This window comes from Pogona vitticeps, chromosome 2 (genome assembly GCF_051106095.1).
Source record: "Pogona vitticeps strain Pit_001003342236 chromosome 2, PviZW2.1, whole genome shotgun sequence".
Classification (NCBI taxonomy): domain Eukaryota; kingdom Metazoa; phylum Chordata; class Lepidosauria; order Squamata; family Agamidae; genus Pogona; species Pogona vitticeps.
The window spans coordinates 14,879,976-14,901,872 of NC_135784.1; the positions used below are offsets into that span (position 1 = coordinate 14,879,976).

Below are 21,897 nucleotides of genomic sequence, written 5' to 3' on the forward strand. Positions count from 1 at the left end.
GTCAGTTATTACAAACGACTCCTGGGTTTTAAGGATTGTTTCCTCCGGCTACCGCCTAGAGTTTACAGAATATCCTCCTTTGGGAAGAGTACAGTATACTGCATCAAACTCTACCCTAGAGGAGGAGGTTCACTCTCTGCTTCAAAAAGGAGCCATTCAAGCAGTATCAACAGCAGATATGCCCAACGGCTTCTATTCAAGATATTTTGCCGTCACCAAAAAGGATGGCGGCATGCGACCCATCTTGGACTTAAGAGACCTAAATACTTACCTGCTCCCTCGTCGATTTCGCATGGTGACGTTGGAGTCCATCACACACCTCCTGAAAAGGAAACACTGGTTTGTTCTCATAGATCTGAAGGACGCCTACTTTCACATTACCATCCATCCAGATCACCGAAGGTTCCTCAGATTCGTTTTCCAGAACACAATTTACCAGTACCTCGCTCTTCCATTCGGCCTCGCCACAGCGCCTCGCACATTCACAAAATGCATGGCTCCTGTGGCGGCTTACCTCAGACTCAACGGCATTCACGTATTCCCATACATCGACGATTGGTTAGTCGTCTCTCCATCCAGGCGCAGGGCCTTCAGAGATACCAAGTTCATCCTACGCCTCCTCAACGGCTTAGGACTCACAGTAAATCACAAGAAATCACGCCTTTCCCCATCCAAGGTGGTACACTACATTGGTGCCAAGATAGATGCGCGGAAGGGGCGCATCTTTCTTCCACGTCAACGAATACACAAGATTCGCACCGCCATCCAGAAGTTTCACCCGGGTCGTTCCGTATCGGCGAGACATGCCCAACATCTTCTAGGGCTGATGTCCTCCACGACTTCCGCGGTCTCCCACGCTCGTCTAAAACTCAGGTCCTTACAGATATGGCTGTTAACCCTTTTCAATCCTCTCCAGGACCATCAGGGGAAGAAGCTGCTGGTGTCAAAGGAGTTAGTACACCAACTCCAGTGGTGGGCTTTCCCTCCACATCTACAGGTGGGTCGTCCATTCCGCCCTCTACGGCTCACGGCTCAGATTACCACGGATGCGAGCCCCACGGGCTGGGGAGCGCATTGCGGCCACCGTCGTGTCCACGCTCTATGGTCTCATCAGGAACGGTCGTTTCACATCAATCACCTCGAGATTCTAGCAGTCTTCAAAGCACTGAAAGCCTTTTTTCCCCTAGTACGTGGCCGTGGTGTTCAAATAGTCACCGACAACACCACGGCCATGTACTATATCAACAAGCAAGGGGGCACTCACTCTCCATCTCTGCTGTTTCTCACGGTCACTCTCTGGGAATGGTGCTACCAGAACCACATATTCCCAGTAGCAGTTCATCTATCCACGGAGGACAATTTTCTTGCAGACCAGCTCAGTCGTCGTCTAGACCAGATGCACGAATGGGAGCTGGACATGTCGGTGTTCAACCAACTCTGTCAACGTTGGGGCAAGCCTCTTATAGACCTTTTTGCCTCGCACCAGAATGCGAAGTGTCCTCTCTACGCATCCAGAGCGGGGTTAGGCCGCAACTCACTGGGAGACGCATTCATGCTATCTTGGAAGCAGGGCCTGCTTTACGCCTTCCCTCCGTTCCCGCTAATACAGAGAACCTTAGTTCAACTCCATCATCAGTCAGCGGAAGCCATACTTGTAACACCCTTCTGGCCTCGGCAGCCTTGGTTTCCAACATTGGTAGACATGGCAGTGGACTCAGTGCGACTTCCCAGCTTCCCAGCCCTCATCACACAGGATGCGGGAACGGTGTTCCATCCCGACCTCCACACTCTCCGCCTCACAGCGTGGAGGATCTCCCGCAGATCAAGGAGATCTTAGATCAGTCCAAGAAGGCCTCTACCTCCACGCTATATGCCTATAAGTGGAAGAGTTTCATCAAGTTCACTGACTCAAAAGGTTTATCACCTGTTCCAGCTTCGCTTTCTACAGTGCTTCAGTTCCTTCGTTACTTGTTTGACCTTAAGCTATCTGTTGCCACCTTAAAGGTTTACCTCGCTGCAATTGTTTCCTTTCAACCCAGAGAATCACCGTCGTCACGTCTGTTCTCTCATCCCACAGTCAAGGCCTTCCTTAAAGGACTCTCTCACATTAGACCACCAATCAAACCCTTGGTACCCCAATGGTCTTTGAACTTGGTCCTCAGGGCACTCATGTGCCCTCCCTTTGAACCTCTAGCTACCTGTTCTCTAAAGTTGCTGTCGTTAAAAGTTTTATTTCTGGTAGCCATTACCTCGGCCCGTCGTGCTAGTGAACTGGCTGCATTGCGAGCGGATCAACCTTTCCTACAATTCTTTAATGATAAAGTCATTCTTCATACGGACATATCCTTCCTCCCGAAAGTCGTCTCAGAGTTTCATCTGAATCAACCACTGGTCCTACCTACCTTCTTCTCACAACCCACCAACGAAACAGAACGCATGCTCCACTCTCTAGATGTAAGGAGGGCACTCTCTTTCTATGTCGCACGTACCAAAGAATTCAGGTTATCACCTAAACTTTTTCTATGCTATTTTGGACACAAAAAAGGTTTACCAGCCTCCTCCTCATCTATCTCTCGTTGGCTGGTTTCAGCAATCTCCTTGGCATACGAGTTACAACACAAGCCTCCTCCAGAAGGTCTCCGTGCCCACTCCACTAGGGCAGTGGCCTCCTCTACAGCACTTCTGCGTGGAGTTGATCTTCCTGATATATGCAGAACTGCTACGTGGTCAAGTGTCTCCACATTCATTTCTCACTATAGACTTGACATGAGAGCGAGGAAGGAGACAAGATTTGGGAGAGCTCTCCTTGCATCTGCCCTCCAGTGACGGCCCTCCAGCCGGTAAGCCAGCTTGTTAATAACCCCTTATTGTGTGCATTCACAGAAGACCACGCAGAAGAAAGACAGGTTACTTACCTGTAACCATGGTTCTTCCAGTGGTCATTCTGTGAATTCACACAAACCCGCCCGTCCTCCCCACTATCCGTCACTGTATGTCTGCAGATCTCTTGCACATTGTATATGGCGGATAAATGAAACTGAGGATTGGGCGGGCGGAGCATGCGCAGTATAGATAATCTTGACAATGTTTCTCTTGCAGAGCTCTAGAATATTCCGAGAAGACCAGCGCAGGCGCTGACTTAACCCCTTATTGTGTGAATTCACAGAATGACCACTGGAAGAACCATGGTTACAGGTAAGTAACCTGTCTTTTTCTGTTAAATCAGCCTGGAGGTCATTATCCCAAAGATCTGATTTCCCAGCGACTTGAATTTGCACTAGCCACTTTTTCTGCTAAGTTTTCACGAAGGAAGGCATAACCCCAAAACTTTGCCTTGTCTTGTTCCGTTTCTTCTCCAATCCTCTGTCTACCTGCCGGAGCAGTCAGAAGTGGCTAAGAATACCTCCAGGACAGAAGGAGATCTGTCAGATGCTAAACAGAAGCTGCTCTTTCGGAAAGACCAGCTAGAGGAGGGTGAAGGTGATACTTCACTGGGTAAGGATTGCTGAAGGATTGCTTCTGTTTCGTCGGTGTTCTGTGCCTTCAAGTTAGAACCCGCGTATAAGGACGTAAATAGGGCTTTCCAGGTAAGTGAGATATCTAAGGAGTGGTTTTACCGGTTCCACACCCTCAGCGAGTTTCCACGCCTGAACAAGAATTCGAATGCAGGACTCTGGAGTCACAGTCTGTCCCTCTCTTAATCACACTACACTGGGTATCACTGAATACTGTATCTCTAAAACCTATAGGCTTTAGAGAAAGGGGCAAAAGTGTATAGGTGCAAAAGGTGCAGAAGAGAGCGACTCAAATGATGACTTAGCAGGGGCACCTCCCTGAGGAGGAAAGGCTACAGCATGTGGGGCTCTTGAGTCTCGAGGAAAGGCGCCTGAGGGGGGAACGTGATGGAGAGGTATCAAATTCTGCAGAGGGCGGATAAAGTGGATAGAGGGAAGCTCTTTTCCCTCTCAGGCAATACGAGAACCAGGGGACCTCAACTCCAATGAAGTGTTGGGAGAGTGAGGAGAAACAAAAGAAAATATTTATTGACCCAGAGCGTGGTTAGTCCGTGGAACTCCTTGCCACCAGAATGGGTGATGGCATCTGGCCTATATGCCTTCAAAAGGGATTTGTACAGTTTCCTGGAGGAAAACTCCATTGCAGGTGACAAGCCATGATGTCGATGTTGGGAACACCTCCACCCTTCTCTCCTCCTTCTTAGGCTCCTCCCCATTTCCTCCTATCTCTAGCCCTTCTCCTGTAGTCTTTTCTACACCACTGTTACTGTCCTCCTTGTTAGACGTGGAAGGGGACGGCTCACTCTCCCTTTTCCTCTGTCTTTTTGTCCTCCAGCTCACAGCAGAATAGTGACAAGTTCTCCAAATTGTCCACCCCTTTCTCATTCCCTCAGTGTTCCGTGTCTAAGTCGCACTGGCCATGTGACCACGGAAGATTGTCTTCGGACAAAACGCTGGCTCTATGGCTTGGAAACAGGGATGAGCACCGCCCCCTAGAGTCAAACACGACTGGACAAAAATTGTCAAGGGGAACCTTTTCTCATTCCCTGGCCCTGAAGATCTTAATAGCTCACTCTGAGACATTTTTTAAGAGAAAGAACAAAAAACATTTCAGTACCGCCAGGCATGAAGAGATCAACAGAAAGACAACATGCAACACAAAAGGCTTCGATCAGACAAAAGAGAGGGAACTAGAATGCTCAGCAGAGAGGCGGGGCTGTCTTTGAATGTTGAGATGGGAAGGAATGATTGGTTGGTGCTGGATAAATTGACGGGCACCCAAGCCCGGAAAAGTCCGTCTCGGCCAAACAAGCGACAGGCAGCATGCGAGGTTGCAAAAACTCCCAAGAAAGCTCCAGTTTTAGGGGTCTGAAGGAGGCTGTGATCAGAAATGGTCTAGGGGTGTCGCATGTAGGCTATACTATGCATATACCTGATATAAAGAATAAAATATACTCTCCCACAAACTTTGCCCCCTTTGCAGGTGGTGAAACTGTGCCAGGAACGTGTACAACTAGATCATCTGCTGTGGAGAATGGAATCGGAGTGGCTTTTGAGGTCAGGAAAGATTAAATCAAGGACAAAGTCGCTCATGGCTTGAAAGTGTCTGCCTCTTTCCCTTTGATTCTTTGCATCCGTAACCTGTGGGAAACCCACCTGCAAACCGGGAGGGCAAGCATGTCCTTCTGATTCATAATAATAACCTTTGAGCTGCAAAGCTGGAAAGGGACCCTAGAGATCATCCATTCCAGCCCCTGTCAAGCAGGCCCAGTGGGGGAATTGAACTCCCAACCTCTGATTCCACAGGCAGGGATCTAAACCACAGAGCTATCCAGCAGCTGTTATTTTAGTTGCCAGGGACAAGCAGATAAAAGCAAGGTGGTTAGGATCCCAGAGCTAGCAGGAGAGTCATTGCGGTAAATAGGCTCTGTCAAAGGAGACCAGTGAATATTATTCATTATAAACATACAGCTAGAGCCGCCTAGAGTGGTCTATTGACTAGATAGGCGGGATATAAATAAAATAAATAAATTAAATAAATAAATAAATACACGTATTTACATTTTTTGAAATATATTCTGTAGGCTTCCAAGAGGCATGGTATGGCATTATTAGTACTGTGTATTTTAGTTTTTGCGAGTCACCTTGGAACTCCTAAGGGGGGAGAAAGGTAGCATGTAAATAAATCAAACAAAAAACAAATATTATTTTTATTGATTAAAATTATTACGTTGCCCTTCTCCCAAAAAAGGACCCAGTATAATATTAAACACAATGTTAAAAATCAGAAAACAGTAAATGAGAATAAAGAGGCCCCACCTTGCTCCTGGTCATGGTGTAGAGAATGAGGAATACATGTACTGTCTGACAGTTCCCGACCATTAGATCCAGGCAGTGGCCAGTTATTCTGGACCTGGGTAGCCTCCGTTGTTGAACAAATAACTAATTAAACAGTTAGGCCCAGAAATAACGTTTGGCAAGTAGGTGGTCAAGGAGACAAACATGAAAATCTGATTTATTTAATGTTTTTTTCCCACCTGCTGCTTTTCTGTCTGAGAACACCCAGAATAGGGTTTTGGCCCTAAAGCTCTGACCCCTTCTGTTGGCTAACGTGATCTGCCTCTTACTTGCGCTGTTTATGGCCTTCATAAATAAAATATGTTCATTTTTTTAAAAAAAGAGGCACACACAGGAAACGCCCTGGAAAAGTCTTTTTGTGGGATCCTGCAAGGCAAAAGACCAGTCTCCATATATTAATGATTTCCTACCATCCGTGGAACAACCATTTTAGCATCGAAAAGGGAAAAAGTATTTTCTTCTCTTTTAGAATCCACTAATCTTGGAAGAGGTGACTGTGCATTTTACCGAGGAGGAGTGGGCGTTGCTGAATCCGGACCAAAGAGCTATGCATGAGGAAGTTATGGCGGAGATCCATGAAAATGTAGCCTCTTTAGGTAAAGATCCCATTTATACTTTTGTCAAGAGAAAATATTTAAGTGAGAATGTTTATTATTTACGAGATGATTCTCCCTGGGTTTGAACAGCCAGTATTCTGTTTTTCTAATCTAGAACAAGTTAGGGACCTTTCTAGAGGAAAGTGGTTACCCTTGTTATAAAAACATTTAATCATCATCTTAGAAGTGAAAAGCTGATACAGTGGTGCCCCGCATAGCGACGTTAATCCGTTCCGGATTAATCGTCGCTATGCAAAAACATTGCTAAACGGATCGAAAACCCCCATAGGAACACATTAAACTTAGTTTAATGCGTTCCTATGGGGCCCAAACTCACCGTTCAGCGAAGTTCCTCCATAGCGCCGACATTTTCGCGCCCTCGGTAAGCGAAGGCAGGGCGTGAAAACAGTAGCGGTGGCCATTTTGGGCACTCCCCAGCCATTTTGGAACCGCCGATCAGCTGTTGTAAAAACATCGCAATGCGAAGATCGGTAAGCATAATGCTTACCGATCATCGCAATGCGAGTTTTTCCCTATCTAAACATTGCTTTTGCGATCGCAAAAGCGACATCGCTATGCGGATTCATTGTTAAACGGTGCGCTCGTTAAGCGAGGCACCACTGTACTGTCCTACTTTGGGCACATCATGAGAAGGCAGGATTCTTTGGAAAATACTATAATGCTGAGAAAGGTGGAAAATAGCAGGAAAACAGGAAATACATGATGGATTGACTCCCTAAAGGAAGCCACAGGCTTGAGTTTGCGGGACCTAAGCAAGACAAGTTGAGAACACGGCATTTTGGAGATCACATAAGCTAGAGATAACTTGATGAAATATAAGAACAGTAACTGTGATAAATCAATCCATTAAAACGGCAATCTTGGCCAGAGATCCCAGGATAGGCTAGGCTAAAATGAGGCCCTATGCCAAGAGTGGGAATTTAGGAGAAATATACCCTAACAGGATTTTCCTGCTAACTCCTGGTGGGGGTTAAGCTAAGAAATGAATTCAGCTCTGAAAGCTTTCAAGCTTTTAGAAAAGTCATCTCAAAGAGGGCTGGTGATGCTAAAATAAAATCCACTAATAGTTATAGGATTTAGTTAACAGGATGGTGCAGAGTTACATCTCCTGTAACTTCCTAGGTCATCATGGGAGGGTGACTCTTTGTGACCCCATGGACCAGAGAACGCCCGGCCCTCCTGTCTTCCACTGCCTCCCAGAGTTTGGTCAAATTCATGATGGTGGCTTCGATGACACTGTCCAACCATCTCGTCCTGTGTCGTCCCCTTCTCCTCTTGCCTTCACACTTTCCCAACATCAAGGTCTTTTCCAGGGAGTCTTTTTTTCTCATGAGATGGCCGAAGTATTGGAGCCTCAGCTTCAGGATCTGTCCTTCCAGTCAGCACTCAGGGTTGATTTCACCAATATCTCTGTGCAATCATATGCACACAGACGTTGGCAGGGATAAGGTCGGGCGGGGTGTTGCTCAGATGTTATTTCGCAACACCTCCCATTCTCCATGTGTGACACGACTGTGAAAATCAGACAGAAGTGTGAATTTCCTGACCTTTGGTGTCACGGGCCCATTTGGGTTCTGTTCTTTGCTTTTGCTGGTTAAATAAGTTTCTTCAACAGAGCTGTTTTCTTTAGGTTGTGGCTCTGACCCTGGTCGTCAGGATCTGACCGACTAAATTTGGCTCACCTGGGACACAAGGCCTAAGCTGGAATTCTCAGTGGCTTGGTGTAGCCTCGTTGTGTCCATGGTTTCTGTTCAGAAAGGAAACTGACCCAGTACTAGGTGAGAACTTCCTTTCTGAACAGGAAGCTAGGCAGAGCTTGGTCTATGCTGACCCATGAAGCCTTCTAGCTTAGCCTTTTCTCCCAGGCGAGCCAAAATTACAGTGTCTGTAATGAGGGAATTCCCGCGCTGGAGAATGATGGGATTTGCAGTCCACAAAATCCAAACGGCTCATCCCTAATTGCAATCAGGTCTTTGTGATCCCAGTCTCACATGCTGTGTCACACCAACTGGCGGTTAATGCCATTCAGAATTTGTTCCAGATGTGCGCCATCCTGTATTTGTTTTCACCTGCCACATTTAGTTGTCTGTGTGTCAGCAGTTTCGAATCAGCACATTTTGTCTGCTGATTAGAGCTTCCCTATCTGACTCACCTCATTGCCATGATTTCAACAGGAGATCAGAGAAGACAGGAGTATGAGGAGGAACCCTGTAGAGGGCCAGTGAAAGAATTTCACTCTCGAAGCAGAAAACAACAACGAAGCGAAACAAGAGAGGGGCAAAAGAGGAGGGAAGAGTCCTCTGATCCGGAGGCTGGGGATGTGCCCACTGTCCCAGTCCAAGCAGAAAGAAACCAAGCAAAGGAAAATATTAAATGCCTAGAGTGTGGGAAGACCTACAGCCAGAAATCTCACTTGAAGCGTCATCTGAGGGTCCACACAGGGGAGAAGCCCTTCAAGTGTTCGTACTGCTCCAAGGCCTTTCGTGATAAAGCCCGTCTTAAGGAGCACATGACCATTCACACAGGGGAGAAACCCTACGAATGTTTGGAGTGCGGGAAGAGATTCAACGTGAAGGGAAACCTTGTTTCTCATCAGCGGACCCACACGGGAGAGAAACCTTATAAATGTAATGTGTGTGGGAAGTGTTTCAATCACAGCAATGGCCTCGTTTATCATAAAAGGTTCCACACTGGGGAGAAGCCGTATGAATGCCCACAGTGTAGCAAGTGTTTCTCCGGGAGCGGGAACCTGAAAAGGCATTTGATGTTGCACACTGAAGAGAAACCCTATAAATGCCTGGAGTGTGGAAAGAGCTTCAGATGGAGGACACACCTCACTTCCCACCAACGAATCCACAATGGGGAGAAGCCGTATGAATGCCTGGAGTGTGAAAAGAGCTTCAGACGGAGGACACACCTAACTTCCCACCAACGAATCCACACTGGGGAGAAGCCGTATGAATGCCCACAGTGTAGCAAGTGTTTCTCTGGGAGCAGGGACCTGAAAAGGCATTTGATGTTGCACGCTGAAGAGAAACCCTATAAATGCCTGGAGTGTGCAAAGAGCTTCAGACGGAGGACACACCTCACTTCCCACCAACGAATCCACAATGGGGAGAAGCCGTATGAATGCCTGGAGTGTGCAAAGAGCTTCAGACGGAGGACACACCTCACTTCCCACCAACGAATCCACACTGGGGAGAAGCCGTATGAATGCCCACAGTGTAGCAAGTGTTTCTCTGGGAGCAGGGACCTGAAAAGGCATTTGATGTTGCACGCTGAAGAGAAACCCTATAAATGCCTGGAGTGTGCAAAGAGCTTCAGACGGAGGACACACCTCACTTCCCACCAACGAATCCACACGGGAGAGAAACCGTATAAATGTTTTGAGTGTGGAAAAAGTTTCTCTTGGAGCTCCAACCTGTCTTCACATCAGAAAAGTCACACAGGTGACAAGCCGTATAAATGTTTTGAATGTGGAAAAAGTTTCTCTCAGAGCTCCCATCTGTCTTACCATCAGAAAACTCACACAGGTGACAAGCTGTATAAATGCTTTTAGTGCAGATTCAGCTGCATCCAGAGGAAGAGCCAGAGTAATAAAGCCATTCCTCATAGTCTGGGTCTTGGTGAGGGCAATTCAGAAGGAACCACGATGTGAAGTTGGTGTATTTGTCAATTAATAAATCTTTTAAATCCATTTCATTAATTTGTTGTGATTCTGTCTTTTTGAGTTGCCGTCGTTAACTCACTGTGACAAGCTCAAGGAAATTAAAATAGAATATATCTATCAACAAATCTATTTCATATCAGCATTGTACATTTGACAAATATCTCATCCAAGGGAAGGAATGTTACCTTTTTCTTTTCTTGTGTTAAGGTGTTCAGCTCAGTGGAGATCGATTCCCCCACTGTGCCTTCCTGATAGGCTGGACCTGATCCATAGGGTCCCTTCCAACTCTACAGTTCTGACATAATGGTGATGATATGTGACGTGATTTTTCTAGAACAATTTGAACCGCTATAGAGTCCTGCCCCTTTGACAGGGGAATTATTATCTAGTCATCATACCTCACGGCTGGAATTGATCCATGTAGAGTGGGTAACAGCGGCCCCCAACCTTTTTTTGGGCCACTTGGGGAAGGAGGGGCACCCTTGTGCGCTTGCACAATGGAGTAGGAGGGTGCTTGTGCGGGTGTGTGCATGCATGAAGGGAGGCGCAGTGCTCATGCGTGCGGGTGTGCACTCATGCACATGGGCAAAGGGTGGTGTACTCGGAGGCACACATGCACAAAGGGATGGGGGAGCACAGGGATGCATGCGCAAAGGGGCTGTGCGGGGGAGTGCTGGGGGAAGTCTGTCGACGCGGCCCATTCTGGCTCAAGCCAAAGACTGTCACCAGGCTGCAGACCAGGGGTTGGGGACCTCTATGTTACAGTAATCCAGCCGGGAAGTAACTACAGTGGTGCCTCGCTTAACGAGCGCATCGTTTAACGGTGAATCCACATAGCGATGTCGCAATTGTGATCGCAAAAGCGATCGCATTGCTATGTTTAGATCGGGCTAAAATCGCATTGTGATGATCGGTAAGCATTTCGCTTACCGATCTTCGCAGTGTGATGGTTTTTTTAACAGCTGTTCGGCGGTTCCAAAATGCCCGCAGGATACAGAAAATGGCCACCCGCATTGTTTTCGCACCCTGCCCTCACTTACCGAGGGCGCGAAAATGGCGGCGCTATGGAGGAACATCGCAGAATGGTGAGTTTAGGGCCCCATAGGAACGTTTCAATGGGGTTTTCCGTTCCGTTTAGCGATGTTTCCACATAGCGACAATTAATCCGGAACGGATTAACGTCGCTATGCGGGGCACCACTGTATTGCATGGGTCACCAATGGCCAGATTAGACATTTCAAGAAAAGGGCACAGCTGGCACAGTTAAGTGAAACCACGCCCTCCACCATGGTGCAGCAGCCAGAAGATGACATGACTGTAAAGTAAAGCATCCCCTGAAAATGAGCCCTAATGTGTTTTTTGGAGAAAAAAATGTATATAAGAACTTGTCTTATTTTTGGGTAAACAGGGTAGTTCCTCTGCCCCTTCAAAATCCAGCTTGTGCTTCTGGGAGTTCTCGGTGCACATACTGCTGAAGCCTACCTTGTAGGATATTGAGCATGACTTTGCGAGCGTGTGAAATGAGTGCAATTATACGGATGTTGGAGCATTCTTTGGCACTGCCCTTCTTTGGTATTGGGATATAGACTGATCTTTTCCAGTCCTCTGGCCACTGCTGAGTTTTCCAAACTTGCTGGCATACTGGGTGTAGCACCTTAACAGTGTCATTTTTTAAGAGTTTAAATAGTTCCACTAGAATTCCATCACCTCCACTGGCCTTGTTGTTAGACAATCTTTCTAAGGCCCACTTGACTTCACTCTGCAGGATGTCTGGCTCAAGGTCAGCAACCACACTATCTGGGTTGTCCGGGGCATCCAGATCTTTCTGGTATAATTTTTCTGTGTATTATTGCGACCTCTTCTTGATGTCTTCTGCTTCTGTGAGGTCCCTGACATTTTTGTCCTTTATCATGTCCATCTTTGCACAAAATGTTCCTTTAATATCTCCAGGTTTTTTGAACAGATCTTTGGTTTTTCCCTTCCTATTATTTTCCTCTATATCTTTGCATTGTTCATTTAAGAACGCGCTCTTGTCTCTCGCTGCTGTTCTTTGGAAGTGCACATTCAATTTTCTGTAACTTTCCCTATCTCCCTTGCATTTTGTTTCCCTTCTCTGCTATTTGCAGCCACTTTACTTTCTTGCTTTTCCTTTTCTTTGGGATGGTTTTTGTTGCTGCCTCCTGTGCAATGTTACGAGCCTCTATCCATAGTACTTCAGGCACTCTGTCCACCAAATCTAGTTCCTTAAATCTGTTGATTATACCTGAATAACTCAGTGGTTTTTCCTACTCTCTTCAGTTTAAGCTTGAATTTTGCTATGAGAAGCTGATGATCAGAGCCACCATCAGCTCCAGGTCTTGTTTTTGCTGACTATATAGAGCTTCTCCATCTTTGGCTGCAGAGAATATACTCAATCTGAATTGAATTTGGCCATTTTAATATGGTTTAAATAAATTACAGATGTGCTTTAGCCTGATGAATTATTTTATAGCATTCAGATATTGTAATTCATTGTCCTTTTTTGTTGCACCCTCCTTTTTAAAACATATTTGTAAGCTACTCTGGGTCCTCTCCAGGAAGAAGGCAGGTGTTAAATGAAATAAACACATAAGTAAATAAATAAATGCCTAACTATTTTATTGCAACCATTATTACATGTTACACTTATAACCCTCACTTATAGTACATGTAGTGTTCAAGGTGGCTTACAAATATCAGTAATGCAGAATAAAGGCAGTCAAAGGGGAAGACCATGTCAAGTGTAAGCTCTTAAAAGTCAGCTAAGTCTATAAACTTAGTCATCATCTCCTGGCAAATAGAAGAGAGGGGGTTATATAGGCAGTGACAGATTTTACTTTCTTGGGCTCCATGATCACTGCAGATGGTGACAGCAGCCACGAAATTAAAAGACGCCTGCTTCTTAGGAGGAAAGCGACGACAAACCTTGACAGCATCTTAAAAAGCAGAGACATCTCCTTGCCGACAAAGGTCCGCATAGTCGAAGCTATGGTTTTTTCCAGTAGCGATATATGGAAGTGAGAGCTGGACCATAAAGAAAGCTGACCGTTGAAGAATTGATACTTTTGAATTGTGGTGCTGGAGCAGACTCTTGAGAGTTCCCTGGACCGCAAGGAGACCAAACCTATCCGTTCTGAAGGAAATCAACCCAGAGTGCTCACTAGAAGGACAGTTCCTGAAGCTGAGGCTCCAATCCTTTGGCCATCTCATGAGAAGAAAAGATTCCCCGGAAAAGACGCTGATGTTGGGAAAGTGTGAAGGCAAGAGGAGAAGGGGACAACAGAGGACGAGACGGCTGGACAGTGTCATCGAAGCCACCAACATGAATTTGACCAAACTCCAGGAGGCAGTGGAAGACAGGAGGGCCTGGCGTGCTCTGGTCAATGGGGTCACGAAGCGTCAGACACGACTAAACAACAACAACAAAAGTCTATAAACAAGGGATCTGAAATCATCACAACAAATATTAATTTTCACATTCCTGCTCATTTGTTTTGGCACATTTTAAATTCTCCAGAGCACAAAAGCTTGGAAGCTGATTGTCCGGATATGTGTGTGTGTGTGTGTGTGTGTGTGTGTTTATGCCCCACCTCTCCCAAATGGAGTCACAATCTCCCCTTAAGGGGGACTTCACTTGACAGGAAGTCAATGCAAGGCTCGAGAGGCAATGCTGTCAGCTCACAACAGAAAGGGCTCATAAGCCGCGAAGCCTGTTACAAACACAACGTCTTACTCCAGACTGTCCTTGATAACATCCGCCACTGCAGGAAACAACGCACAGCGGCCTGGCTGGGCCTCACCAATGCCTTTGGCTCCATCCCAACGCAACCACATCTTGGAGAGACTCTTGCTGACTTTGGTATGCCCAAGGACTTTCTAGGGCTAGTCTGTGAATTCTACGATGGCTGCTCCACTACCACCAGCGTGAAACTGAGAAAGTCTGTGCAAAGGCGGGAGTTAAACAAGGCTGCCTGGTTAGCCCCCTAGGATTTAACCTGGCCATGGTGGAGCTGCTTCTCCAGAACATTCCCACACCTGCTTTTTGGAAAAGAGCCATGGCTACACTCATGTTCAAAAGAGAAGACCCCTCACACCTGAAGACAAACTTCACTCACTGGATGGAAGCATCATTGCTCCCTATACCTTTAAGAAATGAAAACTAATTTTATGAACATCAATATTAAAATTAATAGAATTATTAAGAGAAGTTCAGAGAGCAATTTCCCCAGAGTATCTTTGCTCTCTGGCTGTCAAAAGATCTTTGTCTTTGAACCTTGAGCAAACACCAGGTTTATACATGGAGTGGACAGAGGAAGCCCCTCTTCTATCTCTCAGGTCCAAGAAGCCATTGAATATATAAAGGACATATCAGATATTAAACTGATAAGAACAGATATTACACTTGATCTTAACCAAAAGGCCAAGAAGCGATACCTGCAGTTCTAAAAAAAAAAAAAAACACCGGGTTTCCCAGGGCCAGCATTCTCCCAAGGACCTGAGAGCGAGGCAATGGGCCGAACCGCCCAGCGCCCCCTCGCCAACCGCCCTCTCTCGGATCCCACGCTGCCTGCTCCGAAAAGGACATACTTTCCGTCCAGAGGGAAAGCAAAAGCCTGAGAGGAAAACTGGCCAGAAATTCTGTGGATTCTTCAGATCTGGTCCTTTTCTCGAGGGGGAGTCGGATCCTCCGGGCAGTCATTGGATGTCTCTTTGCATATCCCCGCCCATTTCTCCCATCATGCTCTGCAAAAGCATTCTGCATGCTGGCGGCTGCCAGAGGTCCCCCTCGCTTCACTTTTGGTGGAGGGGATGCCCCCGTTCCCCCCCCCCCATGCAATCCGAGGGCTTGGATTGGAAAAGGGCAAGATGCACCAGGCCGATTCTTTAACAAAATTATATATATTCACGGGATTTGCAGGGTTTTCCAGGTAGACCCGACTCGGAAGTGGTTTCTCCTTGTCTTCTTCCTGGGGAGCCCTGGGACAACAGGGCAGCTGGCCCAAGGCCACCCAGGCCGGCTCTTCTCTCCTCTGAGGCCCACTGGGGGAACTGAACCAGCAACCTCTGGCTCTTCAGAGACCTGAAGCACTGAGCTATCCAGTGGCTGAGGGATGTAAAAAAAAAGATTAATAAAAACAAACACAAACGATGAAGCAGAAAACACAAGGACAGGCAAAATTGAAAACTTTCCACACCAGGGGATTTCTAAGCAACCGAGGCGCACATGTGGCTAAAGAGATATTTTCTACTCCGAAAAAAAACTCCACTCATTTTAGAGGGGCAAAAGAGGGTTAAGAAGCTGAGGGACAGAAGAGATCGGAAACCTCCGATTCACAGAAGTCGATTGCCAGAAGTCGAAGGTGACTTGACGGCCCACAAGAAAAACAGCATTCGATACGTAGTTCTCAAAATAACAAAACCAATTTTAAAAAATAGACAGAAATTCTCACCAGACGCTATAGAGTGGAAATAGCAACAGGCGACATTGAAAAGTTCCACACTAAGTTTTTATACCAGCAAGCAAGGTGCACCTACTAGCAAAAGAGATCTTTTTTATTCTAAACAACTCCACCAAAGGTTTATAGTGGGAAAAGACTGTTTTAACAAATGGTAACAGAAGCAGGGGTAAAAGGAGCAGAAAGGCAGAGTCTGTTCTGCACAAGAAAGGAGGGACCAGGGAACACTTCCCTTAAGGGTGTTTTTTGCAGCATTTCAACCACACCAGTTTTTGCACCTGAAAAAAAAAAGACAGCACAGCACAATATGTGGAAGTGGAAGAGGGAAAACTGAGAATCAGAATCAAAGGGTGTTTTTTTTCCTTTAATGGACTGTTGTTCTCTGCTGCTTTTCAATGTTTTTTCAGTATGAATTTCATTTACTGTTTTTAATACAATACTTGCTAACGTCCTTTCAAATATTTCTCCCCTTCCTGGTTTTTAGCTGTTAAAGATTGTCTTTTTCTTGTTGCACATCAGTGCCTTGGGTGCCTCAAAGGAGAAAGGCAGGGTGTAAATAAATAAATAAATAAATAAACAAACAAACAAACAAACAAACAAACAAACAAACAAACAAACAAACAAATAAATAAATAAATAAATAAATAAATAAATAAATAAATAAATAAATAAATAAATAAATAAATAAATAAATAAATAAATAAATAGCTTCCCCACTGACCCCCTCCCCGCGACCCTTGGAGAGTCCACCAACTCTTCTCGACTCCAGGGAGATGCTTGCAACGCACAAGGCGGCACCTTTCGACTTGCAGGCGAGCCTTGCCAACTCGCCGGGTGGGAGGGCTCAGAGTCCCTGCCACCTGCACACACCACGAAGTCAGAGGACAAAGTCAGGAGTTCCTGACCAGCAAAGCCCCTCTTTCCCTAGTGATCAAACCACTGGGAAAATAATTTTCCTTTAAAATGCAGGTAAGGAGGTGGGGGGAGTGAAAAAGCAAAACCCGAAAAATGAGAGAAACAGAGTTAAACCGCTTGCAAGCCATTCAAGGGCTCAGTAAGAATGGATCTCACTAACACAATTGCCTCAAGTTACCGGAAGCCAGATTTTGGTGGACGATCAGGAAAAACTTCTTCATTGTTAGAGCAGTACGAAGTAGGACCATGGACCCAGTGACCTCGGGAGTTGGTGAGGGCTCCAACACTGGAGCCATTCAAGAAAAACCTGGATCGTCCCCTGGCAGATATACCTTGATCTGCATTCCTGCACTGAGCAGAGGGTTGGATTCAGTGGCCTTTGAACTCCATTATTCTAGTCATTTCTTATTACTGGCACCATAATGGCTTGAATTCAAATGTACGGAGGGCCATCATTACCCTGGATTTGGCCAGAAATGGATATTAAAAAAACAAACAGGAAGTTCCCAGATAGCAAGGCCTAGATTTTTGGGGGGAGTTTGTGTGGCATTTTGAAGAAAGATCTTGGAAGAGGATGCCAGGGCTTAGTGAACGAGAGAGATTCCTGTGGAGCTGTGCAGCTTGGATTCCTCATGGTGCCCAGAGATTGGCCAAACTGGGTAGCAGCACAACTCCGAAAGAAGAAGAAGCCACGTCTGAGCATTCTGCACCTAGAAAAGATTTGTCCACAGTCAGAATCGATGGCATGCAATTATTATTAAAGGTCTTTGGGCAACCCATCCTCCCCAGGTGCACTCCCTGAAGGTAAAGACTACACAGTGGGGGAAGCTTCCTTTGCGGGCTCAGCTGTGAAGGCATCCGCCTTAGTTTTACAGTTTTCTGGATTTGTGATACCCGAACCAATAAAAGATAACCTTCGCTCAGGTATCAAACCCATGCTTAGTTGGTTTTTTAATTGTTGAATTTACATGAGTGTAAATGCAAAGATCCATGCACACCCAGAACTCAGTGGTTTAAGTATCTGGCTGCAAAACCAGAAGTTGAGAGTTCAAATACCCTCTGTGCCTCCTTGATAGAGGCTGGGCGCCACCTTTGCCATTCTAAAATGATGATGACAAGCCCAAATCGGGGGTTTGATATTCTTGAATTAAATAATACAAAAAGAATCAAAATAGTTCTAATTTCTTAAAAGATCCTGCATTTCCAAGATGGTTGTCTCTTGTTTTTCCTCTAATCTCAATTTTAACTTTCCACTTTCTGCCCCCAATAAATCACACCATTTCTCGAGAAGCCGGGCCTCCGTTGTGTCCAGCTTTCCAGATTAACTCTCCCTGAAACGTGTGTGATCACGGTAGCTGACACAGGCGACCAGGATCCTTAGAAGATCAGGAAAGCCCCCTTTCTTGACATAAGGAATAGAAAAAAAGTGCAACTAGATGCTATGGGACTACTGTTCCTATCAGCCACCATATCCAATGTGGAGGGATGATGGGATCTGTAGTCCCCACAACACCTGGAGGGTTGCACATTGACCATCTTTGTTTTTAGTGCCATGAAAATAAATAAAGAAATAAAGCCGTTGCATAGAAGCCCCTCCAGATCACTCCCTGGCCTTTGTGACTTTTCAGCAGGTCGTCCCCAGGCCCAAACAAAGGGGGCAAGGCCAGGTCGGCAAGGGACCCTTAACTGTTACTTATGGGGCTGCAGGAGCAGAGCAGAGGTGAGTCCTCTTGAGATATTTCGACCCTTGGGGATTTTATACTACATCAGCTTGTGGAGAGAAGACCTTGATGGGCAAAATGGCTGCCCAGATAATAATGAGATACAGTGGTGCCTCAATTAGTGAGCGCTTCGATTAGCGATGAAATCGATTAGCGATGACTTTTTTGGGGCATTTTGGTGCTCTGATTAGCGATGGTCCCTATGGGCAATTTTCAACTAGCGATGGTTTGGGACCATGCTTCGAATAGCGATTAAATTTTGGGTCCCCTGTTTCGATTAGCGATGGTTTAAACAGCTGAGATGCATTGAATAGGTTTCAGTGCATTTCAATTGGGGAACCGCGTTTTGATTAGCGATGTTTCCTATGGAGATTTTCGCTTACAGACCGCAATCCGTTCCCATTGGAACAGATTATCCAGTTTTCAATGCATTTCAATGGGAAACTGTGTTTCGATTAGCGATCAAATCAATTAGCGATGTTTTTTGCGGAATGCATTAACATCGCTAATCGAGGCACGACTGTATATGATAAGGTCCACCTTTAGGACATACTGCCCATGTCAGCTCCTGCATCATAAGGGGCACCGTTAGGATAGACAAATATTATATTCGTATATTAGACAAATATTTTATATAAAGGTGGCCCTTATGATGCAGGAGTTGACATGGGCAGTCTGTCCTAAACGTGGCCATTATGATGCAGGAGATGACACGGGCAGTCTGTTCTAAAGGTGGCCCTTATGATGCAGGAGATGACATGGGAAGTCTGTGCAAAAGGTTGTTCTCTAAATACCTAGCCCTATGGGAGAAATTATACTTTAGGCCAGGGTGCAAGATGGAGCATATTTTGCAAGCCATTTTCTAAGGTAGAGTTGGCTGCCTTGGATTCCTGGGAATAAAGAAAGTCCAAAGAGAGCCCTAATAGATGCACTTTGGCTGGAAAAGCTTTAGGCCATGAGCTGTTATGGATCTCTTTCTGTAGAAGGTTAAGATATCCCAGGGAGGGATCAGCATGTATTTTACCTTGTTCCAATGTCTAAAAGCAAAGAGCCAAGCACTGCATTCTAGTGACGTTAGACCAGTCTCTAATCGTAAGGCAGCTGCAGGGATACATCTTGGCATTCCCAAAATGGATCTTAGAAAAATTGAAAGAACACTATTGTTGTTGTTGTCTAGTCGTTTAGTCGTGTCCGACTCTTCGTGACTCCATGGACCAGAGCACGGCAGGCCCTCCTGTCCTCCACTGCCGCCCAGAGTTTGGTCAAATTCATGTTGGTAGCTTGGATGACACTGTCCAACCATCTCATCCTCTGTCATCCCCTTCTCTTCTTGCCTTCACAATTTCCCAACATCAGGGTCTTTTCCAGGGAATCTTCTCTTCTCATGAGATGGCCAAAGTATTAGAACCTCAGCTTTAGGATCTGTCCTTCCAGTGAGCACTCAGGGTTGATTTCCTTCAGAATGGATAGGTTTGTTCTCCTTGCAGTCCAGGGGACTCTCAAGAGCCTCCTCCAGCACCACAATTCAAAAGCATCAATTCTTCGGCGGTCAGCTTTCTTTATGGTACAGCTCTCACTTCCATACCTCACTACTGGAAAAACCATAGATTTGACTATTCGGACTGTTGTTGGCAAGGTGATGTCTCTGCTTTTTAAGATGCTGTCACGGTTTGTCATTGCTTTCCTCCCCTCTTAGTTTTTTTGATGTTGAGCTTCAGATCATTTTTTGCACTCTCCTCTTTCAACCTCATTACAAGGTTCCTTAATTCCTCCTCACTTTCTGCCATCAGAGTGGTATCATCTGCATATTGGAGGTTGCTGATATGTCTTCCGGCAATCTTAATTCCAGCTTGGTATTCTTCCAGTACGGCCCCAGTACGGCCTTTCGCATGATGTATTCTGCATATAAGTTAAATAAGCAGGGGGACAATATACAGCCTTGTCGTATTCCTTTCCCAATTTTGAACCAATCAGTTGTTCCATATCCTGTTCTAATTGTTGCTTCCTGTCCCACGTTTAGGTTTCTCAGGAGGTAGATAAGGTGGTGAGGAACTCCCATTTCTTTAAGCACTTCCCATAGTTTGGTATGGTCCACACAGTCAAAAGCTTTTGCATAGTCAATGAAGCAGAAGTAGATGTTTTTCTGGAACTCTCTGGCTTTCTCTGTAATCCAGCGCATGTTAGCAATTTGGTCTCTAGTTCCTCCGCCCCTTCAAAATCCAGCTTCTACTTGTGGGAGTTCTCGGTTCACATACTGCTGAAGCCTACCTTGTAGGATTTTGAGCATATCCTTGCTAGCGTGTGTAATGAGTGCAATTGTATGGTAGTTGGAGCATTCTTTGGCACTTCCCTTCTTTGGGATTGGGTTGTAGACTGATCTTTTCCAGTTCTCTGGCCACTGTTGAGTTTTCCAAACTTTCGGGTTTTGCTTTTTCTCTTCCTTCCCTCCTTACCTGCATTTTAAAGGAAAAATAGTTCATTTTTTCCAGTGGTTTGATCACTAGGGAAAGAGGGGCTTTGCTGGTCAGGAACTCCGGACTTTGTCCTCCGACTTTGTGGTGTGTGCAGGTGGCGGGGACTCTGAACCCTCCCACCCGGCGAGTTGGCAAGGCTCGCCTGCAAGTCGAAAGGTGCCGCCTTGTGCGTTGCGAGCGCCTCCCTGGAGTCGAGAAGAGTCGGTGGACTCTCCAAGGGTCGTGGGGGGGGGGGTCAGTGGGGAAGCTATTTATTTATTTATTTACACCCTGCCTTTCTCCTTAGAGGCACCCAAGGCACTGATGTGCAACAAGAAAAAGACAATCTTTAAAAGCTAAAAACCAGGAAGGGGAGAAATATTTGAAAGGACGTTAGCAAGTATTGTATTAAAAACAGTAAATGAAATTCATACTAAAAAAATTGAAAAGCAGCAGAGAACAACAGTCCATTAAAGAAAAAAACACCCTGTGATTCTGATTCTCAATTTTCCCTCTTCCACTTTCACATATTGTGCTGTGCTGTCTTTTTTTTCCAGGTGCAAAAATTGGCGTGTTTGAAATGCTGCAAAAAAAAAAAAAAAACCTTAAGGGAAGTGTTCCCTGGTCCTTCCTTTCTTGGGCAGAACAGACTCTGCCTTTCTGCTTCTTTTACCCCTGCTTCTGTTACCATTTGCTAAAACAGTCTTTTCCCACTATAAACCTTTGGTGGAGTTGTTTAGAATAAAAAATATCTCTTTTGCTAGTAGGTGCACCTTGCTTGCTGATATAAAAACTTAGTGCGGAACTTTTCAATGTTGCCTGTTGTTGTTTCCACTCTATAGCGTCTGGTGAGAGTTTCTGTCTATTTTTTAAAAATTGGTTTTGTTCTTTTGAGAACTACGTATCGAATGCTGTTTTTGTTGTGGGCCGTGAAGTCACCTTCGACTTCTGGCAAGCCTGTGAATCGGAGGTTTCCGATCTCTTCTGTCCCTCAGCTTCTTAACCCTCTTTCGCCACTCTAAAATGATTGGAGGTTTTTTGGAATATAAAATATCTCTTTAGCTACATGTGTGCCTCAGTTGCTTCGAAATCCCTGGCGTGGGAAGTTTTCAATTTTGCCTGTCTTTGTGTTTTCTTCTTCATTGTTTTTGTTTGTTTTTATAAATCTCTTTTT

General features: G+C 45.6%; 1 protein-coding gene and 1 pseudogene across 1 annotated transcript in view; one reads left to right on the forward strand and one right to left on the reverse strand.

Annotated features, from left to right (window-relative positions):
* Positions 1 to 10,117, forward strand: part of LOC144587408 (uncharacterized) — a 36,995-nt gene extending 26,878 nt beyond the window's left edge. Inside the window, exon 2 of the mRNA XM_078387985.1 lies at positions 8,860 to 10,117. Within this exon, the coding sequence (XP_078244111.1) occupies positions 8,860 to 10,049 (1,190 nt within the window). The 3' untranslated portion in view covers positions 10,050 to 10,117. The remainder of the gene's footprint in view (positions 1 to 8,859) is intronic.
* Positions 10,118 to 14,434: 4,317 nt separating this feature from the next.
* Positions 14,435 to 14,610, reverse strand: LOC140705242 (U2 spliceosomal RNA; annotated as a pseudogene).
* Positions 14,611 to 21,897: the final 7,287 nt, after the last annotated feature.